The sequence below is a fragment of the Bombina bombina genome, chromosome 9 (assembly GCF_027579735.1).
Source record: "Bombina bombina isolate aBomBom1 chromosome 9, aBomBom1.pri, whole genome shotgun sequence".
NCBI lineage: Eukaryota > Metazoa > Chordata > Amphibia > Anura > Bombinatoridae > Bombina > Bombina bombina.
The window spans coordinates 15,183,000-15,205,375 of NC_069507.1; the positions used below are offsets into that span (position 1 = coordinate 15,183,000).

Here is a 22,376-nt window from a genome sequence, read left to right on the forward strand (position 1 = left end):
GAAAGGAACGAAAATTGCTTTGTCGTCCTTTTTGTTTATTCCTCTTGTCTTGCGGGAGTAGATGACCCTTACCTCCCGTGATATCAGAGATAATCTCCTTCAGATCAGGGCCGAACAAAGTCTTCCCCTTGTAAGGAATAGCTAGAAGCTTAGACTTGGATGACACATCCGCAGACCAAGGTTTTAACCATAAGGCTCTGCGGGCTAAAATAGAGAAACTCGATATCTTCACTCCCAATTTGATAACTTGAAGGGAAGCTTCCGAAATAAAGGCATGGGCTAGCTTAAGAGCCTTTATCCTATCTTGGATCTCATCCAAAGAAGTCTCATTCCTGAGAGCTTCAGACAGTGCAGCAAACCAATATGCTGCCGCACTAGTGACGGTGCAAATGCACACAGCCGGTTGCCACTGCAGACCCTGGTGTACAGAAATCTTTTTGAGTAACCCCTCTAACTTCTTATCCATTGGGCCTTTGAAAGCACAATTATCCTCTATGGGAATAGTAGTTCTTTTAGCTAAGGTAGAGATGGCTCCTCCTACCTTAGGAACAGTTTGCCAAGCCTCCTTAACAGAGTCGGCTATTGGAAACATTTTCTCAAAAATAGGAGGGGGAGAAAAGGGGATACCCGGTCACTCCCATTCCTTAGTATATATATATATATATATCTACATACACACACACACTGTACTGTGTTGTCATGTCATGCCATTCCTCCTACAAACTATACATGACATATTGACATTCATTCACAAACATAATGATTGTCTGTGAATGAATGTCATATGTTATGGTTGTAAATGATGCCTGATGAGCCTGTCACATACCTCCCATTATTTCAAAATTTGAAAGAGGGACACCCCTGCTGGCTGGAACTGTTCTGGAGGAGGAGCAAAGCTGCGCCAGCATGCATGGGGGATTGAAGTGTTGCGGCGTGTAGAGCCGGCACTAGACACGTGTTGTGGTGGGTGGGGGTTCCTTCCAAGTGTGAACACGGGTCGGGGAAGCGAGCTGCCACTGCGCTGTTACCCTCAGTCATCTCACTCAAAATTAAAAAACGGCCCAGAATAAAAAACAAGCAAAATTTAAAAAATATGTCACACTGTTGTCAGTCTGCCGCAGCACACCTGAGGATCTCTCACAGCACACTGGTTGAAAAACACTGGTCTGAAGGATGCAGGTACATCCTGCAGACTTACGATCTGACTTTGCAACATGCTGGTAATTGCTTGATCAGTGCAGGAGCTAGTGCTCATGTATATCTGTCTCCTATTGTCCATAGCGTGTATATATATATATATATATATATATATATATATATATAGTATCGTTCAAGCACAGGGGTAAGTGTCCGTCAAAATACTAACTTGTAGTTTGCTGGTGATGTGAGCAAAGTCCGGAGGACAGTGGGGGTGGATTGTGGTGAAGCAACTTAAATGCTTAGACATATGGGAAGCTGGAGTTTCACCTTGTAAGCCTGATACTATGCAAGACCTGAACTGCTCAGTATGTGCGCCAGCTATTAATGCAGCGATAGAAAGGCCCTTGCTGGGTGTGTGCGCCAGCTATTAATGCAGCGATAGAAAGGCCCTTGCTGGGTGTGTGTGCCAGCTATTAATGCAGCGATAGAAAGGCCCTTGCTGGGTGTGTGCGTCAGCTATTAATGCAGCGATAGAAAGGCCCTTGCTGGGTGTGTGTGCCAGCTATTAATGCAGCGATAGAAAGGCCCTTGCTAGGTGTGTGTGCCAGCTATTAATGCAGCGATAGAAAGGCCCTTGCTGGGTGTGTGTGTGCCGGCCATTAATACAGCTATAGAAAGGCCCTTGCTGGGTGTGTGTGCCGGCCATTAATGCAGCTATAGAAAGGCCCTTGCTGGGTGTGTGTGTGCCGGCCATTAATGCAGCTATAGAAAGGACCTTGCTGGGTGTGTGTGCCATGATTGTCTGTGAATGAATGTCAATATGTTATGGTTGTAAATGATGTCTGATGAGCCTGTCACATACCTCCCATTATTTCAAAATTTGAAAGAGGGACACCCCTGCTGGCTGGAACTGTTCTGGAGGAGGAGCAAAGCTGCGCCAGCATGCATGGGGGATTGAAGTGTTGCGGCGTGTAGAGCCAGCACTAGACACGTGTTGTGGTGGGTGGGGGTTCCTTCCAAGTGTGAACACGGGTCGGGGAAGCGAGCTGCCACTGCGCTGTTACCCTCAGTCATCTCACTCAAAATTAAAAAACGGCCCAGAATAAAAAAACAAGCAAAATGTAAAAAATATGTCACACTGTTGTCAGTCTGCCGCGGCACACCTGAGGATCTCTCACGGCACACTGGTTGAAAAACACTGGTCTGAAGGATGCAGGTACATCCTGCAGACTTACGATCTGACTTTGCAACATGCTGGTAATTGCTTGATCAGTGCAGGAGCTAGTGCTCATGTATATCTGTCCCCTATTGTCCATAGCGTTATATATATATATATATATATATATATATATATTATTGTTCAAGCACAGGGGTAAGTGTCCGTCAAAATACTAACTTGTAGTTTGCTGGTGATGTGAGCAAAGTCCGGAGGACAGTGGGGGTGGATTGTGGTGAAGTAACTTAAATGCTTAGACATATGGGAAGCTGGAGTTTCACCTTGTAAGCCTGATACTATGCAAGACCTGAACTGCTCAGTATGTGCGCCAGCTATTAATGCAGCGATAGAAAGGCCCTTGCTGGGTGTGTGCGCCAGCTATTAATGCAGCGATAGAAAGGCCCTTGCTGGGTGTGTGCGCCAGCTATTAATGCAGCGATAGAAAGGCCCTTGCTGGGTGTGTGTGCCGGCTATTAATGCAGCGATAGAAAGGCCCTTGCTGGGTGTGTGTGCCGGCTATTAATGCAGCGATAGAAAGGCCCTTGCTGGGTGTGTGTGCCGGCTATTAATGCAGCGATAGAAAGGCCCTTGCTGGGTGTACGTGTGTGCCGGCTATTAATGCAGCGATAGAAAGGCCCTTGCTGGGTGTGTGTGTGCCGGCTATTAATGCAGCTATAGAAAGGCCCTTGCTGGGTGTGTGTGTGCCAGCTATTAATGCAGCTATAGAAAGGCCCTTGCTGGGTGTGTGTGTGCCAGCTATTAATGCAGCTATAGAAAGGCCCTTGCTGGGTGTGTGTGTGCCAGCTATTAATGCAGCTATAGAAAGGCCCTTGCTGGGTTTGTGTGCCGGCCATTAATGCAGCTATAGGCCCTTGCTGGGTGTGTGTGCCGGCCATCAATGCAGCGATAGAAAGACCCTTGCTGGGTGTGTGTGCCAGCTATTAATGCAGCGATAGAAAGGCCATTGCTGGGTTTGTGTGCCGGCCATTAATGCAGCTATAGGCCCTTGCTGGGTGTGTGTGCCGGCCATCAATGCAGCGATAGAAAGGCCCTTGCTGGGTGTGTGTGCCGGCCATCAATGCAGCGATAGAAAGGCCCTTGCTGGGTGTGTGTGCCGGCCATCAATGCAGCGATAGAAAGGCCCTTGCTGGGTGTGTGTGCCGGCTATTAATGCAGCGATAGAAAGGCCCTTGCTGGGTGTGTGTGCCGGCCATCAATGCAGCGATAGAAAGGCCCTTGCTGGGTGTGTGTGCCGGCCATCAATGCAGCGATAGAAAGGCCCTTGCTGGGTGTGTGTGCCAGCTATTAATGCAGCGATAGAAAGGCCCTTGCCGGGTGTGTGTGCGGGCCATTAATGCAGCTATAGAAAGGCCCTTGCCGGGTGTGTGTGCGGGCCATTAATGCAGCTATAGAAAGGCCCTTGCTGGGTGTGTGTGCCAGCTATTAATGCAGCTATAGAAAGGACCTTGCTGGGTGTGTGTGCCAGCTATTAATGCAGCTATAGAGCGGCCCCTGCTGGGTGTGTGTGCGCCGGCCATTAATGCAGCGATAGAGCGGCCCCTGCTGGGTGTGTGTGCGCCGGCCATTAATGCAGCTATAGAGCGGCCCCTGCTGGGTGTGTGTGCGCCGGCCATTAATGCAGCGATAGAGCGGCCCCTGCTGGGTGTGTGTGCGCCGGCCATTAATGCAGCGATAGAACGGCCCCTGCTGGGTGTGTGTGCGCCGGCCATTAATGCAGCGATAGAACGGCCCCTGCTGGGTGTGTGTGCGCCTACCATTAATGCAGCGATAGAGCGGCCCCTGCTGGGTGTGTGTGCGCCGGCCATTAATGCAGCGATAGAGCGGCCCCTGCTGGGTGTGTGTGCGCCGGCCATTAATGCAGTTATAGAGCGGCCCCTGCTGGGTGTGTGTGCGCCGGCCATTAATGCAGCGATAGAACGGCCCCTGCTGGGTGTGTGTGCGCCGGCCATTAATGCAGCTATAGAGCGGCCCCTGCTGGGTGTGTGTGCGCCGGCCATTAATGCAGCGATAGAGCGGCCCCTGCTGGGTGTGTGTGCGCCGGCCATTAATGCAGCTATAGAGCGGCCCCTGCTGGGTGTGTGTGCGCCGGCCATTAATGCAGCGATAGAACGGCCCCTGCTGGGTGTGTGTGCGCCGGCCATTAATGCAGCGATAGAGCGGCCCCTGCTGGGTGTGTGTGCGCCGGCCATTAATGCAGCGATAGAGCGGCCCCTGCTGGGTGTGTGTGCGCCGGCCATTAATGCAGCGATAGAACGGCCCCTGCTGGGTGTGTGTGCGCCTGCCATTAATGCAGCGATAGAGCGGCCCCTGCTGGGTGTGTGTGCGCCGGCCATTAATGCAGCTATAGAGCGGCCCCTGCTGGGTGTGTGTGCGCCGGCCATTAATGCAGCTATAGAGCGGCCCCTGCTGGGTGTGTGTGCGCCGGCCATTAATGCAGCTATAGAGCGGCCCCTGCTGGGTGTGTGTGCGCCGGCCATTAATGCAGCGATAGAGCGGCCCCTGCTGGGTGTGTGTGCGCCGGCCATTAATGCAGCGATAGAGCGGCCCCTGCTGGGTGTGTGTGCGCCAGCCATTAATGCAGCGATAGAGCGGCCCCTGCTGGGTGTGTGTGCGCCGGCCATTAATGCAGCGATAGAACGGCCCCTGCTGGGTGTGTGTGCGCCGGCCATTAATGCAGCGATAGAGCGGCCCCTGCTGGGTGTGTGTGCGCCGGCCATTAATGCAGCGATAGAACGGCCCCTGCTGGGTGTGTGTGCGCCGGCCATTAATGCAGCGATAGAACGGCCCCTGCTGGGTGTGTGTGCGCCGGCCATTAATGCAGCGATAGAACGGCCCCTGCTGGGTGTGTGTGCGCCGGCCATTAATGCAGCGATAGAGCGGCCCCTGCTGGGTGTGTGTGCGTCGGCCATTAATGCAGCGATAGAACGGCCTATTGCTGCATGGAAGAGGATGTGCTGTCAATTTTTATTTCTACACATTATGGTAACAGATCAAATCCATTCACAGCAGTCAGTATAACATGAGGTATGTGCATATATTCAGCATTAATTATTTGTGAGGAAAACTAATGCCAAATATAGCTGAGGTCTGAGGCATTTGGCTCTTTCCAATACTGAATTTATTAAGAAAGAAGAGCAGCCGATGAATATCCGGATTTGTACAGATATTAGTGTGTTGTACTTTTCTAACAAATCCAGTTCCGAAAAAGCCAAACGCCTAAGCCCTGAGCAAAATGCAGCATTCGTGTCCCTCGAGAATAACAAATTATCAATATATGCTCATGCTCTATACAGATACATATATTACATATGATTACATTCAAGATAAAGTCTAAGATCATGAATTAATAATAAAAAAATTTTTTAGCCAGGCATATGAAATGAATTATCACTTTCATTACTACTTGACCATGTGGGGCTCAGGCAGTCCTCAGAGGGACATCCCAGGTTGTGGGTCAGAAAGGTCGGTCATGATTACAAATTGGTCTCCGTGTGCGTAAGAGGCCAAATGTCTCACCAACCTGTTTTGTACAGAAGTAAAACTATAAAATAATCGCACCACGTTACTTTTAGCACCATCACGCAGGTATAAATGTGACAACTGCGCAAGAGCCCTGTGACACTGAGTAGTGCATCACAACCTGTGTGTATAAATACAAGATGCACAGTGAGGTGTAAATGTACAATGCCACATAGCACGGTCACTGTTCCTAGGTAGTTGCTCCTGACAGAGACGCCCTCTGCTCCTGCACCCACTCCCGGATCAGGTGGTGAGCTATCGCCCACTTTGGTGGCACCCACACAGGTATAGTTCCATCTGATTTATTAATTGCCCTGTGATCTCTCTGTAAAGCCTCTTCCACCTCTTCTAGGGTGAACCACCGAGCAGCTTCCAGCTCTACTGAGTTCACGTTGATCTGTAAAGGGAATGTAACCATCACAATGTGTTTGTTTCATGGACTACAGACAAATGAACGTAAAGAAATACAGCCAGAGATAAACACTTCAGCTAGTGATGCATCTGACATTGTCCCCACCCCCTGACCACAGTGGTTATTCAAGATAACACATTGTTAATGTCTGAGAATAGGAGGCTGAGTGAATAGTAGAACTATAAATATATAGATCCCAGAGCTCCCTGCTCCAGCCCTCAACCCATAAAAGATTAGGTTGCGTAAATAAAGCTCAAGTACTGAGTGGCAGCTTATACTGTGTGTGTTGTTAGATGTTCTGAGGGTCCTGACACTGGAACGCACGTAAGTAGGTCAAACGCACAACAAGCAGCAAACAAAATGACCCATCTCATCAGCTGTCAGGAAACGTATACATGTATATATATACACACACAGATATGGGGCAGTAACACTTGTATTCTACAGCACTGATACATTAACTGGTAAATCTGTAAGGGGCAGACAGGGCACCCTGTGTACAATGCACTCACCTCGTCCCGCATCACAGCCGCGTGGCAGGCGACCATCAGGGAGCTATTTGGGAACGGCCAGTGCTGTGATCCTGAATATCGCAGAGAGTCCACCTCAAGGCCGACTTCCTCTGCTACTTCTCTACGAACTGTCTCCTCCAGTGTCTCCCCTGAAAACAACAGCACATCAGCCTGGTATGTGCACATCCTGACCGTGAAGCAATGCACTACACCCCTCTCTGGCACAGTAAACTAGAAATGTTTAAGTAAAAAATCTATTGTATGTGCAACAATTATTTTGCCTTTTCCAAAGCAGCTGGAGTATATTCAAACCCCATTGCATGCTGCTTAGTGATTGCTTAGAGCAGAGCAAAAACTCATTTACATCTGGCTTCTTATTGGCCACAGCAAAGGAAACCAGATAAACAAAGTCAAGAGACTAGCCAACAGGTTTATACCTGAGCTACTGTGAAACAGCAAAACCCTGCAAATTATTTACATTTCAAAATTTTATAAACATTTTTTGTATGCACAGATCTTTTGCAATATGGAGCGTAACTTCAGATATGCACTGTGCATATATAAATATGTATTGTGTGTGCAGACCTTTTGTAATACGGTACTTAATTACTGATATATACTGTGCATATATAAATATGTATTGTGTGTGCAGACCTTTTTTAATAAGGCACTTAAAGGATTCCAAAACTTTCTTTTTTTGTCTAGACCGTGACCTCAAATTTAAATTACCAAATATGCATATTTTATAAATAACGTACTTTTATATTTCAACAATGTTTCTCTGCCATATAAAATTAATTTTTCATTTTCTCAGATGACGTTGTTCAAGACAACCCTCTAAAATGGGCCATGAACTATCAAAAACCATTTCCAATCCGATCTCGATCTTTTGCATATAATTAAGTGACTATTTCATCACCATGCGCACGCGTATTGCAATTCATAGATTTGCGCATGCGCATATCACCTACGTGCTACCCCAATTACAGCGGGCCTGCTGGTGAGTGACGATTATGGCGATATCGCACATGCGCATTGCGGCTATACTCCGCCATTATAACCGGGGATATCAGTCGCATGCATATAGCGATCCATAGATTTGCGCATGTGCATATCACCTACGTGCTACCCCAGTTACAGTGGGCCTGCTGGTGAGTGACTTTTATGACAATATTGCGCATTGTGGCTATACTCCGCCATTATGATAACCTGAGTTATCAGTTAGGATTGGACTATGGAAATGTATAGCCAGAGGTGGGTTTGGAAATAGTTCAATTTTCGGAATAGGATTTCACATAAATGGTACTTCTTTTAAACCACATGTAAATTACAAAATAAATGATAATATATTGAAATTGCGATTGCAGGTACAATTTTTTTAGGGTTTAGTGTCCCTTTAATTACTGATATATACTGTGCATATATAAATATGTATTGTGTGTGCAGACCTTTTGTAATGTGGCACTTAATTACTGATATATACTGTGCATATATAAAGATTTATTGTGTATGCAGACCTTTTGTAATACGGCACTTAATTACTGATATATACTGTGCATATATAAACATTTATTGTGTGTGCAGACCTTTTGTAATGTGGCACTTAATTACTGATATATACTGTGCATATATAAATATGTATTGTGTGTGCAGACCTTATGTAATGTGGCACTTAATTACTGATATATACTGTGCATATATAAATATGTATTGTGTGTGCAGACCTTTTGTAATGTGGCACTTAATTACTGAAATATACTGTGCATATATAAAGATTTTTTGTGTATGCAGACCTTTTGTAACACGGCACTTAATTACTGATATATACTGTGCATATATAAAGATTTATTGTGTATGCAGACCTTTTGTAACACGGCACTTAATTACTGATATATACTGTGCATATATAAAGATTTATTGTGTATGCAGACCTTTTGTAATACGGCACTTAATTACTGATATATACTGTGCATATATAAAGATTTATTGTGTATGCAGACCTTTTGTAATGTGACATATAATTACTGATATATACTGTGCATATATAAAGATTTATTGTGTATGCAGACCTTTTGTAATACGGCACTTAATTACTGATATATACTGTGCATATATAAAGATTTATTGTGTATGCAGACCTTTTGTAACACAGCACTTAATTACTGATATATACTGTGCATATATAAACATTTAGTGTGTATGCAGACCTTTTGTAACAAAGCGCTTAAAGCGATAGTCTAGTCAAAATTAAACTTTCATGATTCAGATAGAGCAGCAATTTTAAACAACTGTCTAATTTACTCCTAATATCATTTTTTTCTTCGTTCTTTTGGTATCTTTATTTGAAAAAGCAAGAATGAAAGCATAGGAGCTGGCCCATTTTTGGTTCAGAACCTGGGTAGCGCTTGCTGATTGGTAGCTACATTTAGACACCAATCAGAAAGTGCTACCCATGTTTTGAACCAAAAATGGACTGGCTCCTATGCTTACATACCTGATTTTTCAAATAAAGACATCAAGAACAAAGACAAATTGATAATAGGAGTAAATTATAAAGTTGCTTAAATGGATAGTAAACACCAAAAAATGTTATTGTTTAAAAAGATAGACAATCCCTTTATTACCCATTCCCCAGTTTTGCATAACTGACACTGTTATATTAATATACTTTTTACCTCTGTGATTACCTTGTGTCTAAGCCTCTGCAGACTGCCCCTTATCTCAGTTATATTAATATACTTTTTACCTCTGTGATTACCCTGTATCTAACCCTCTGCAGACTGCCCCTTATCTCAGTTATATTAATATACTTTTTACCTCTGTGATTACATTGTATCTAACCCTCTGCAGACTGCCCCTTATCTCAGTTATATTAATATACTTTTTACCTCTGTGATTACATTGTATCTAACCCTCTGCAGACTGCCCCTTATCTCAGTTATATTAATAAGGAAATTTATGCTTACCTGATAAATTTGTTTCTTTTTAGACACGATGAGTCCATGGATTTCATCCTTACTTGTGGGATTACGCCTCCTGGTCAGCAGGAGGAGGCAAAGAGCAACACAGCAGAGCTGTTATATAGCTCCTCAATTCCCTCCCACTCCAGTCATTCGACCGAAATTAGGAAGAGAAAGGAAAAGCCAAGGTGAAGTTTACAAAAATTAATAACCTGTCTCATAGAACAGGGCGGGCCGTGGACTCATCGTGTCTAAAAAGAAACAAATTTATCAGGTAAGCATAAATTTCCTTTTCTTTTTAAAGACACAATGAGTCCATGGATTTCATCCTTACTTGTGGGATACAATATCAAAGCTAGAGTACACGGATGATAAGGGAGGGACAAGACAGGGAACCTAAACAGAAGGCACCACTGCTTGAAGAACCTTTCTCCCAAAAATAGCCTCATCCGAAGCAAAGGTATCAAATTTGTAAAATTTAGAAAAGTGTGAAGAGAGGACCAAGTTGCAGCCTTGCACATCGGTTCAACAGAAGCATCATTTTTGAATGCCCATGAAGAAGCAACAGACCTGGTGGAATGAGCCGTAACTCTTTCAGGAGGCTGCTGTCCAGCAGTCTCATATGCAAAACGGATGATACTCTTCAGCCAACAAGAAAGAGAGGTAGCCGTAGCTTTCTGACCCTTACGTTTTCCAGAAAAAAAATGACAAACAGAGAAGACGATTGACGAAAGTCCTTAGTCGCTTGTAAGTAAAATTTTAATGCACGGACTACGTCCAAATTGTGCAGAAGTCTTTCCTTCTGAGAAGGATTAGGACACAAGGAAGGAACAACAATCTCCTGATTAATGTTCTTGTCTGAAACAACCTTAGGAAGAAAATCTAGTTTAGTACGTAAAACCACCTTATCCGAATAAAAAATAAGGTAAGGTGAATTATATTGTAATGCCGAAAGCTCAGACACTCTTCAAGCAGAAGAAATGGCAACAATAAATAAAACTTTCCAAGATAACAACTTAATATCTATGGAATGCATAGGCTCAAACGGAACCCCTTGAAGAACTTTAAGAACTAAATTCAAACTCTTTGTAGGAGCAATTGGTTTAAACACAGGTCTGATTCTAATCAAAGCCTGACAAAAAGATTGAATATCTGGGACATCCGCCAGACGCTTGTGTAACAAAATAGATAAGGCAGAGATCTGACCCTTTAGGGAACTCGCTGATAAACCCTTCTCCAATCCTTCTTGGAGAAAAGACAAAATCCTGGGAATCCTAACTTTACTCCATGAGTAGCCCTTGGATTCACACCAATAAAGATATTTACGCTATATCTTATGGTAAATCTTCCTAGTTACGGGCTTACGCGCCTGAATTAAGGTATCTATGACCGAATCAGAGAAACCTCACTTGGATAGGATTAAGCTTTCAATCTCCAAGCAATCGGCTTCAGAGAAACTAGATTTGGGTGAAGGAAGGGTCCCTGAATGAGTAGGTCCTTCCTCTATGGAAGTTTCCAAGGTGACAGGGACGACATGTCCACCAGATCGGCATACCAAATCCTGCGAGGCCACACAGGAGAGATGAGGATCACCAATGCCTTCTCCTGTTTGATTCGAGCAATAACCCGGGGAAGAAGAGCAAATGGGGGGAATAGATATGCTAGGCTGAAAGACCAAGGAACTGCTAAGGCATTTATCAGCTCGGCCTGGGGGTCTCTGGACCTAGACCCGTATCTCGGGAGCTTGGCATTCTGACAAGATGCCATGAGATCCAACTCTGGCCGACCCCATTTAAGAATCAGGTTGGAGAATATTTCCGGATGGAGTTCCCAATCTCCCGGATGAAAAGTCTGCCTGCTCAGAAAATCCACCTCCCAGTTGTCCACCCCTGGGATGTGGATCGCTGACAGATGGCAAGAATGGGCCTCCGCCCACTGGATTATCTTGGCTACTTCGGTCATCGCTAAGGAACTCCTTGTTCCTCCCTGATGATTGATGTAAGCCACTGTCGTTATGGTGTCCGACTAGAATCTGATGAATTGGGCCGAAGGCAACTGAGGCTAGGCCCGAAGAGCATTGAAGATCGCTCTCAGCTCTAGGATGTTGATGGGAAGGAGAAACTCCCTGAGCCTTTAAAGAGCCCCAGACTGCTCCCCATCCTAAAAGGCTGGCGTCCGTTGTCACAATCACCCATGAAGGTGCTTAACTGCAGAGGCCTGAGATGAAACCGAGCAAACGGTATGATGTCCATTGCTGCCACCATCAATCTGATTACCTCCATGCACTGAGCCACTGACGGCTGAGGAGTGGACTGAAGGGCTCGACATGTATCCAGAATCTTTGATTTTCTGACCTCTGTCAGAAAAATTCTCATGGATATAGAATCGATTAGAGTTTCCAAGAAGGGCCCCCTTGTCTTCGAGATTAAAGAACTCTTTTCCAGATTTACCTTCCACCCGTGAGTTCTCAGGAAGGATAGCACAATGTCGGTATGGGACCTTGTTTGCTGACAAGATGACGCCTGGATTAGAATATCGTCCAGATAAGGCGCCACTGCAATGCCAGCAGAGACCCCAGAACCTTTGTGAAAATTCTGGGTGCCGTGGCCAGCCCGAAAGGAAGAGCCACGAACTGAAAGTGTTTGTCCAGAAAGGCAAACCTCAGGAACTTGTGATCTCTTGTGATCTCTGTGGATAGGAACATGAAGATATGCATCATTTAGATCCACTGTCGTCATGAATTGACCCTCCTGGATCAATGGAAGAATGGTACAAATAGTTTCCATCTTGAAATATGGAACTCTGAGAAACTTGTTTAGACTCTTGAGGTCTAAGATAGGTCTGAAGGTTCCCTCCTTTTTGGGAACTACAAACGGATTTGAATAAAAACCCTGCCCCTGTTCCTGTGTTGAAATGGGACAAATTACTCCCATGGAAGAGAGGTCTCTAACACAATGCAAGAACGCCTCTCTTTTTATCTGGTCTGCAGATAATCTTGAAAGAAGAAATCTTCCTCAGGGGGAAGAATTTCTGAACTCCAGTTTGTATCCCTGAGACACTATTTCTATAGCCCAGGGATCCTGAACATCTCGCACCCAAGCCTGAATGAAGAAGGAAAGTCTGCCCCTACCAGATCCGGTCCCGGATCGGGGGCAAACCCTTCATGCTGACTTGGAATCAACAGCAGGTTTCTTGGATTGTTTACCCTTGTTCCAAGATTGGTTGGGTCTCCAAGTAGACTTGGATTGCGAATAGTTTCCTTCCTGTTTAGAGGAAGAAAAGGAGTTTCCCTTGAAATTTCGAAAGGAACGAAAATTACTTTGTCGACCCTTCTGCTTGGTTCTTTTATCCTGAGGGAGGAGATGACCCTTGCCTCCCGTGATGTCAGATTTAATTTCCTTCAAGCCAGGTCCAAACAGGGTCTTTCCCTTGTAAGGAATAGCCAGAAGCTTAGACTTGGATGATACGTCCGCAGACCAAGGTTTCAACCATAAGGCTCTGCGGGCTAGGATAGAAAAACCTGAACTCTTAGCAGCCAATTTAGTAATTTGCAGAGAAGCATCTGTTATAAAAAAATTGGCTAATTTCAGAGCTTTAATCCGATCCTGGATTTCTTCTAAAGAAGACTCAGTCTTAGGAGACTCCGCAAGAGCATCAAACCAATAAGCCGCCACACTAGTGACTGTAGCGATGCACGCAGCCGGTTGCAATAGCAAACCCTGGTGAACATAGATCTATTTAAGTAGACCCTCCAACTTCTTGTCCATAGGGTCTTTGAAAGCACAACTATCCTCAATAGGAATAGTAGTTTGTTTAGCCAAGGTGGAAATAGCCCCCTCCACCTTAGGAACCGTCTGCCAAGTTTCCTTGACAGTGTCAGCTATAGGGAACATCTTCTTAAAAATGGGAGAAGGAGAGAAGGGAATACCTGGTCTCTCCCATTCCTTAGAAATAATCTCGAATTTCCCATGGGAACTGGAAAAACATCTGAGTAAGAAGGAACTTCGAAGTATTTGTCCAACTTACTCGATTTCTCAGGAACGACCACTACTGTGGAGTCACAGTCATCCAAAGTTACTAAAACCTCCCTGAGTAACAGGCGGAGGTGTTCTAGTTTAAATCTGAAAGAAACAACTTCTGAATCTGTCAAAGGTAAGGAACTCCCTGAGTCAGAAATTTCACCTTCCGATAAAACCTCCATACCCTCCAACTCAGAGCCCTGGGAGGGTACGTCCGAGATTTCCACCATAGCATCAGAAACGAAAGTGTGGAAGATATAACTGCAGCTATGTCCTTTAACGTAACTGCAGCAGAAACTTGAGAAGAAGTACAGGGCACTGTTTGAGCAGGCGTTAAGCGTTGGGACGCTTGGGGAGAAAGCTGCGGCATACTCTGCATCTCATAGTTAGACTCCTGAGAAGCATCCACCTTAGACAATTTTTTATCATGAAATTTTTTTTCTCTATAGCTTAGAGCCCTCTCAACACATGAGGGACAAAAAGGAACAGGAGGTTCCACATTGGCATTCAAACACATGGCACAAGTAACATTCTGGACATCTTCTAAATCCATGATATAGAAAAAAATAAAAAATAAACTGGCCCTTTAAATTTTTAACCCACCACTCTCTTACTGTATTGGAAAACAAGAGTGTGCAAATAATACCAGAATACTGTGCCTTTAAATAGTAAAACCAACTATTTTACTAAGCTGGGTAAATTCTTTAACAACTCATTTGCCCGCAAGAAAAAACATAATTTATGCTTACCTGATAAATTCCTTTCTTCTGTTGTGTGATCAGTCCACGGGTCATCATTACTTCTGGGATATAACTCCTCCCCAACAGGAAATGCAAGAGGATTCACCCAGCAGAGCTGCATATAGCTCCTCCCCTCTACGTCAGTCCCAGTCATTCGACCAAGAATCAACGAGAAAGGAGTAACCAAGGGTGAAGTGGTGACTGGAGTATAATTTAAAATATATTTACCTGCCTTAAAACAGGGCGGGCCGTGGACTGATCACACAACAGAAGAAAGGAATTTATCAGGTAAGCATAAATTATGTTTTCTTCTGTTATGTGTGATCAGTCCACGGGTCATCATTACTTCTGGGATACCAATACCAAAGCAAAAGTACACGGATGACGGGAGGGATAGGCAGGCTCATTATATAGAAGGAACCACTGCCTGAAGAACCTTTCTCCCAAAAATAGCCTCCGAAGAAGCAAAAGTGTCAAATTTGTAAAATTTGGAAAAAGTATGAAGCGAAGACCAAGTTGCAGCCTTGCAAATCTGTTCAACAGAGGCCTCATTCTTAAAGGCCCAAGTGGAAGCCACAGCTCTAGTGGAGTGAGCTGTAATTCTTTCAGGAGGCTGCTGACCAGCAGTCTCATAGGCTAAACGTATTATGCTACGAAGCCAAAAAGAGAGAGAGGTAGCAGAAGCTTTTTGACCTCTCCTCTGTCCAGAATAAACGACAAACAGGGAAGAAGTTTGGCGAAAATCTTTAGTTGCCTGCAAGTAGAACTTGAGGGCACGAACTACATCCAGATTGTGTAGAAGACGTTCCTTCTTTGAAGAAGGATTTGGACACAAGGATGGAACAACAATCTCTTGATTGATATTCCTGTTAGTGACCACCTTAGGTAAGAACCCAGGTTTAGTACGCAGAACTACCTTGTCTGAGTGAAAAATCAGATAAGGAGAATCACAATGTAAGGCTGATAACTCAGAGACTCTTCGAGCCGAGGAAATAGCCATTAAAAACAGAACTTTCCAAGATAACAATTTTATATCAATGGAATGAAGGGGTTCAAATGGAACACCCTGTAAAACGTTAAGAACTAAGTTTAAACTCCATGGCGGAGCAACAGCTTTAAACACAGGCTTGATCCTAGCTAAAGCCTGACAAAAAGCCTGGACGTCTGGATTTTCTGACAGACGCCTGTGTAACAAGATGGACAGAGCTGAAATCTGTCCCTTTAATGAACTAGCTGATAAACCCTTTTCTAACCCTTCTTGTAGAAAAGACAATATCCTAGAGATCCTAACCTTACTCCAGGAGTAATGTTTGGATTCGCACCAGTATAGGTATTTACGCCATATTTTATGGTAAATCTTTCTGGTAACAGGCTTCCTAGCCTGTATCAGGGTATCAATAACCGACTCAGAAAAACCACGTTTTGATAAAATCAAACGTTCAATTTCCAAGCAGTCAGCTTCAGAGAAGTTAGATTTTGATGTTTGAATGGACCCTGTATCAGAAGGTCCTGTCTTAGAGGTAGAGACCAAGGCGGACAGGATGACATGTCCACTAGATCTGCATACCAAGTCCTGCGTGGCCATGCAGGCGCTATTAGAATCACTGATGCTCTCTCCTGCTTGATTTTGGCAATCAATCGAGGAAGCAGCGGAAAGGGTGGAAACACATAAGCCATCCCGAAGTTCCAAGGTGCTGTCAAAGCATCTATCAGAACCGCTCCCGGATCCCTGGATCTGGACCCGTAGCGAGGAAGTTTGGCGTTCTGGCGAGACGCCATGAGATCTATCTCTGGTTTGCCCCAACGTCGAAGTATTTGGGCAAAGACCTCCGGATGAAGTTCCCACTCCCCCGGATGAAAAGTCTGGCGACTCAAGAAATCCGCCTCCCAGTTCTCCACTCCCGGGATGTGGATTGCTGACAGGTGGCAAGAGCGAGACTCTGCCCAGCGAATTATCTTTGATACTTCCACCATTGCTAGGGAGCTTCTTGTCCCTCCCTGATGGTTGATGTAAGCTACAGTCGTGATGTTGTCCGACTGAAACCTGATGAACCCCCGAGTTGTTAATTGGGGCCAAGCTAGAAGGGCATTGAGAACTGCCCTCAATTCCAGAATGTTTATTGGAAGGATACTCTCCTCCTGATTCCATAGTCCCTGAGCCTTCAGAGAATTCCAGACAGCGCCCCAACCTAGTAGGCTGGCGTCTGTTGTTACAATTGTCCAGTCTGGCCTGCTGAATGGCATCCCCCTGGACAGGTGTGGCCGATGAAGCCACCATAGAAGAGAATTTCTGGTCTCTTGATTCAGATTCAGAGTAGGGGACAAATCTGAGTAATCCCCATTCCACTGACTTAGCATGCATAATTGCAGAGGTCTGAGGTGTAGGCGTGCAAAAGGTACTATGTCCATTGCCGCTACCATTAAGCCGATCACCTCCATGCATTGAGCTACTGACGGGTGTTGAATGGAATGAAGGACACGGCATGCATTTTGAAGCTTTGTTAACCTGTCCTCTGTCAGGTAAATCTTCATTTCTACAGAATCTATAAGAGTCCCCAAGAATGGAACTCTTGTGAGAGGAAAAAGAGAACTCTTCTTTTCGTTCACTTTCCATCCATGCGACCTTAGAAATGCCAGAACTAACTCTGTATGAGACTTGGCAGTTTGAAAGCTTGAAGCTTGTATTAGAATGTCGTCTAGGTATGGAGCTACCGAAATCCCTCGCGGTCTTAGTACCGCCAGAAGGGCACCCAGAACCTTTGTGAAGATTCTTGGAGCCGTAGCCAATCCGAATGGAAGAGCTACAAACTGGTAGTGCCTGTCTAAGAAGGCAAACCTTAGATACCGGTGATGATCTTTGTGGATCGGTATGTGAAGGTAAGCATCCTTTAAATCCACTGTGGTCATGTACTGACCCTCTTGGATCATGGGTAAGATTGTCCGAATAGTTTCCATTTTGAACGATGGAACTCTTAGGAATTTGTTTAGAATCTTTAAATCTAAGATTGGCCTGAAAGTTCCCTCTTTTTTGGGAACCACAAACAGGTTTGAGTAGAACCCTTGTCCTTGTTCCGACCGCGGAACCGGATGGATCACTCCCATTATTAACAGATCTTGTACGCAGCGTAGAAACGCTTCTTTCTTTATCTGGTTTGTTGACAACCTTGACAGATGAAATCTCCCTCTTGGGGGAGATAATTTGAAGTCTAGAAGGTATCCCTGAGATATGATCTCTAGTGCCCAGGGATCCTGAACATCTCTTGCCCAGGCCTGGGCGAAGAGAGAGAGTCTGCCCCCCACTAGATCCGGTCCCGGATCGGGGGCTCTCGGTTCATGCTGTCTTTGGGGCAGCAGCAGGTTTCCTGGCCTGCTTGCTCTTGTTCCAGGACTGGTTAGGCTTCCAGCCTTGCCTGTAACGAGCAACAGCTCCTTCCTGTTTTGGTGCAGTGGAGGTTGATGCTGCTCCTGTTTTGAAGTTCCGAAAGGGACGAAAATTAGACTGTCTAGCCTTAGCTTTGGCTTTGTCTTGAGGTAGGGCGTGGCCCTTACCTCCTGTAATGTCAGCGATAATCTCTTTCAAACCGGGCCCAAATAAAGACTGCCCCTTGAAAGGTATATTAAGTAATTTGGACTTAGAAGTAACATCAGCTGACCAGGATTTTAGCCACAGCGCCCTACGTGCCTGTATGGCGAATCCTGAGTTCTTAGCCGTAAGTTTGGTTAAATGTACTACGGCCTCCGAAATGAAGGAATTAGCTAGTTTAAGGACTCTAAGCCTGTCCGTAATGTCGTCTAGCGTAGATGAACTAAGGTTCTCTTCAAGCGACTCAATCCAAAATGCTGCCGCAGCCGTAATCGGCGCGATACATGCAAGGGGTTGTAATATAAAACCTTGTTGAACAAACATTTTCTTAAGGTAACCCTCTAATTTTTTATCCATTGGATCTGAGAAAGCACAGCTATCCTCCACCGGGATAGTGGTACGCTTAGCTAAAGTAGAAACTGCTCCCTCCACCTTGGGGACCGTTTGCCATAAGTCCCGAGTGGTGGCGTCTATTGGAAACATCTTTCTAAATATTGGAGGGGGTGAGAACGGCACACCGGGTCTATCCCACTCCTTAGTAACAATTTCAGTTAGTCTCTTAGGTATAGGAAAAACGTCAGTACTCGCCGGTACCGCAAAGTATTTATCCAACCTACACAGTTTCTCTGGTATTGCAACGGTGTTACAATCGTTGAGAGCTGCTAAGACCTCCCCTAGTAATACACGGAGGTTCTCCAATTTAAATTTAAAATTTGAAATATCTGAGTCCAATCTGTTTGGATCAGAACCGTCACCCACAGAATGAAGCTCTCCGTCCTCATGCTCTGCGAGCTGTGACGCAGTATCAGACATGGCCCTAGCATTGTCAGCGCACTCTGTTCTCACCCCAGAGTGATCACGCTTGCCTCTTAGTTCTGGTAATTTAGACAAAACTTCAGTCATAACAGTAGCCATATCTTGTAATGTTATCTGTAATGGCCGCCCAGATGTACTAGGCGCCAAAATATCACGCACCTCCCGGGCGGGAGATGCAGGTACTGCCGCGTGAGGCGAGTTAGTCGGCATAACTCTCCCCTCGCTGTTTGGTGAAATTTGTTCACATTGTACAGATTGACTTTTATTTAAAGTAGCATCAATACAGTTAGTACATAAATTTCTATTGGGCTCCACCTTGGCATTGGAACAAATGACACAGATATCTTCCTCTGAGTCAGACATGTTTAACACACTAGCAAAAAACTTACAACTTGGTTATAATCTTTTTTAGCAAAAAACGTACTGTGCCTCAAAGAGGTACTAACGATTAAATGACAGTTGAAATAATGAACTGAAAAACAGTTATAGCATCAAACTTTAAAACAACAAAACTTTTAGCAAAGGTTTGTTCCCATTAGTAAAATAACAATAATTAAATTTGACATAAAAAATACAAAGCAACGTTTTTATTCACAGTCACTATAAGAATTCTCACAGCTCTGCTGAGAGAATTTACCTCCCTTCAAAGAAGTTTGAAGACCCCTGAGATCTATCAGAGATGAACCGGATCATGCAGGAAATATAAAAGTAACTGACTGGTATTTTTTGATGCGTAGCAAAGAGCGCCAAAAACGGCCCCTCCCTCTCCCACACAGTAGTGAAGAGAAACGAAACTGTCACAATTAAAGCAAAAAAACTGCCAAGTGGAAAATAATGCCCAAATATTTATTCACACAGTACCTCAGCAATGTAAACGATTCTACATTCCAGCAAAAACGTTTAACATGATAAATAGTTATTAAAAAGGATTAGTGACCTTTAACAGAGTAGTTCCGGTGAAATACCATCCCCAGAATACTGAAGTGTATACATACATGTCATTTTAACGGTATGGCAGGATTTTCTCATCAATTCCATTCAGAAAATAAAAACTGCTACATACCTCAATGCAGATTCATCTGCCCGCTGTCCCCTGATCTGAAGCCTTTACCTCCCTCAGATGGCCGAGAACAGCAATATGATCTTAACTACTCCGGTTAAAATCATAGTAAAAAACTCTGACAGATTCTTCCTCAAACTCTGCCAGAGAAGTAATAACACGCTCCGGTGCTATTCTAAAATAACAAACTTTTGATTGAAGTCATAAAAACTAAGTATAATCACCATAGTCCTCTCACACATCCTATCTAGTCGTTGGGTGCAAGAGAATGACTGGGACTGACGTAGAGGGGAGGAGCTATATGCAGCTCTGCTGGGTGAATCCTCTTGCATTTCCTGTTGGGGAGGAGTTATATCCCAGAAGTAATGATGACCCGTGGACTGATCACACATAACAGAAGAAAAACTGACACCTCTTCGCCTCAACAGCTCTGCTGAGGCGCCTACCTGCCACCCGGTCTCCAGACCGCTCTTTCCAGCAACTTTTAGGTCGAGTCTCAGAAACGCTATCAACCGCTTGCTTATTCAACCATGCGGTTCTAGCGTAACGCCTGATGTCCTGATATGTTAGATGTCGGAACTCCGGAACAGACGATCACATACACTGCGCGGCTTCTCTATACCTGACTGAAGCGCAAGAAAATTAGCCCTGCCCTTCGTGGCCGTCAAAATCTCACACAGCTTCTCGGTTAAGTCTAATAAAAATAACCGATAGTCCCAAGCTTAGCCCAGTGCCTGTAAAAATGCTGCCTTGCAGGGGGAGCCCTCTATACATAAGGAGCCCATGTTCCCAAAAAATAAACATATATACAAACGATTAAGTGCAGAGTCTTCTCTGAGTCCATTGTGAAATATGCCCCAGAATAACAAAGACTGCACTTACCTCAATGCTGTCCGACAGCAGGACAGCTCCAACAGGTTTAAGAGGTCCTTTCCCTCCTATAGCCCTGTGGAAAAAGATAGGGCCGGAGTTAGTTCTTGCTTAGGCCATCATAAGAAGGGCAGCATCACAGTATGGGAGGCGCAGTGAGAATTATGTCCCACCAGTTCCCATTGCTCTAAAGCCACCAATAGCTCTACTGTAGAGACTGATATGGACTACGGCTACATCCTAGAACAAAGCAGCACTCTCTGGCACTACTTTAAAAATAATAAACTCTTGATTGAAGAATCTAATCTAACACCTAACTTTACCTCTTCCTATCACTAACGTAGGCAAAGAGAATGACTGGAGTGGGAGGGAAGGGAGGAGCTATATATACAGCTCTAGTGTGGTGCTCTTTGCCTCCTCCTGCTGACCAGGAGGCGTAATCCCAAAAGTAAGGATGAAATCCGTGGACTTATCGTGTCTTTAAAAATAAATACTTTTTACCTCTGTGATTACCCTGTATCTAAGTCTCTGCAGACTGCCCCTTATCTCAGTTATATTAATATACTTTTTACCTCTGTGATTACCCTGTATCTAAGCCTCTGCAGACTGCCCCTTATCTCAGTTATATAAATATACTTTTTACCTCTGTGATTACCTTGTATCTAAGCCTCTGCAGACTGCCCCTTATCTCAGTTATATTAATACACGTTTTACCTCTGTAATTACCTTGTATCTAAGCTCTGCAGACTGCCCCCTTTTCTTAGTTCTTTTGACAGACTTGCATTTTAGCATGAGCACAATGTTATCTATATGACACATATGAACTAACGCCCTCTAGCTGTGAAAACTGTCAAATGCGTTCAGATAAGAGGCGGCCTTCAAGGGCTTAGAAATTAGCATATGAGCCTTCCTAGGTTTAGCTTTCAACTAAGAATACCAAGAAAACAAAGCAACTTTGATGATAAAAGTAAATTAGAAAGTTGTTTAAAGGGACATAATACTCATATGCTAAATCACTTGAAACTGATGCAGTATAACTGTAAAAAGCTGACAGGAAAATATCACCTGAGCATCTCTATGTAAAAAGGGAAGTTATTTTACCTCACAATCTCCTCAGCTCACCAGAGTAAGTGCTGTGTAAAAAGCTATAATTCAGCTGCTACCCAGCTGCAGGTAAGAAACAAAAATGAAGAAATGAACAGCAGCCAATCAGCATCAGCAGTGCTGATGTCATGAACTCTTTTACTGTGATCTCATGAGATTTCACTTAACTCTTATGAGATTTCATAGTAAACTCCCTTAAGCTGAATAGGGAACTAAGACGAGAGTGCACAAATGCTCGCTCCTTCCGCTGTCCCGGGACAGACATAATAATTTGCTGCTTAGAAGTCCTTTATAATGGGATGTGGCTACTGAGGAAATTTTGAGGTAAAATATCTTTCTTTTTTACATAGAGATGTTCAGGTGATATTTTCTAGTCAGCTTTTTACAGCTATGCTGCATCACTT

General features: G+C 44.5%; 1 protein-coding gene across 4 annotated transcripts in view; it reads right to left on the reverse strand.

Annotated features, from left to right (window-relative positions):
• Positions 1-5,322: 5,322 nt before the first annotated feature.
• Positions 5,323-22,376, reverse strand: part of NUDT13 (nudix hydrolase 13) — a 134,124-nt gene continuing 117,070 nt past the window's right edge. For all 4 annotated transcript variants that reach the window (XM_053691906.1, XM_053691909.1, XM_053691907.1 and 1 more), the window contains 2 exons: positions 6,821-6,969; positions 5,323-6,293 (listed from right to left, as the gene is read on the reverse strand). In XM_053691906.1, coding sequence (XP_053547881.1) covers positions 6,087-6,293; positions 6,821-6,969 — 356 coding nt within the window. In that variant the 3' untranslated portion in view covers positions 5,323-6,086. The remainder of the gene's footprint in view (positions 6,294-6,820; positions 6,970-22,376) is intronic.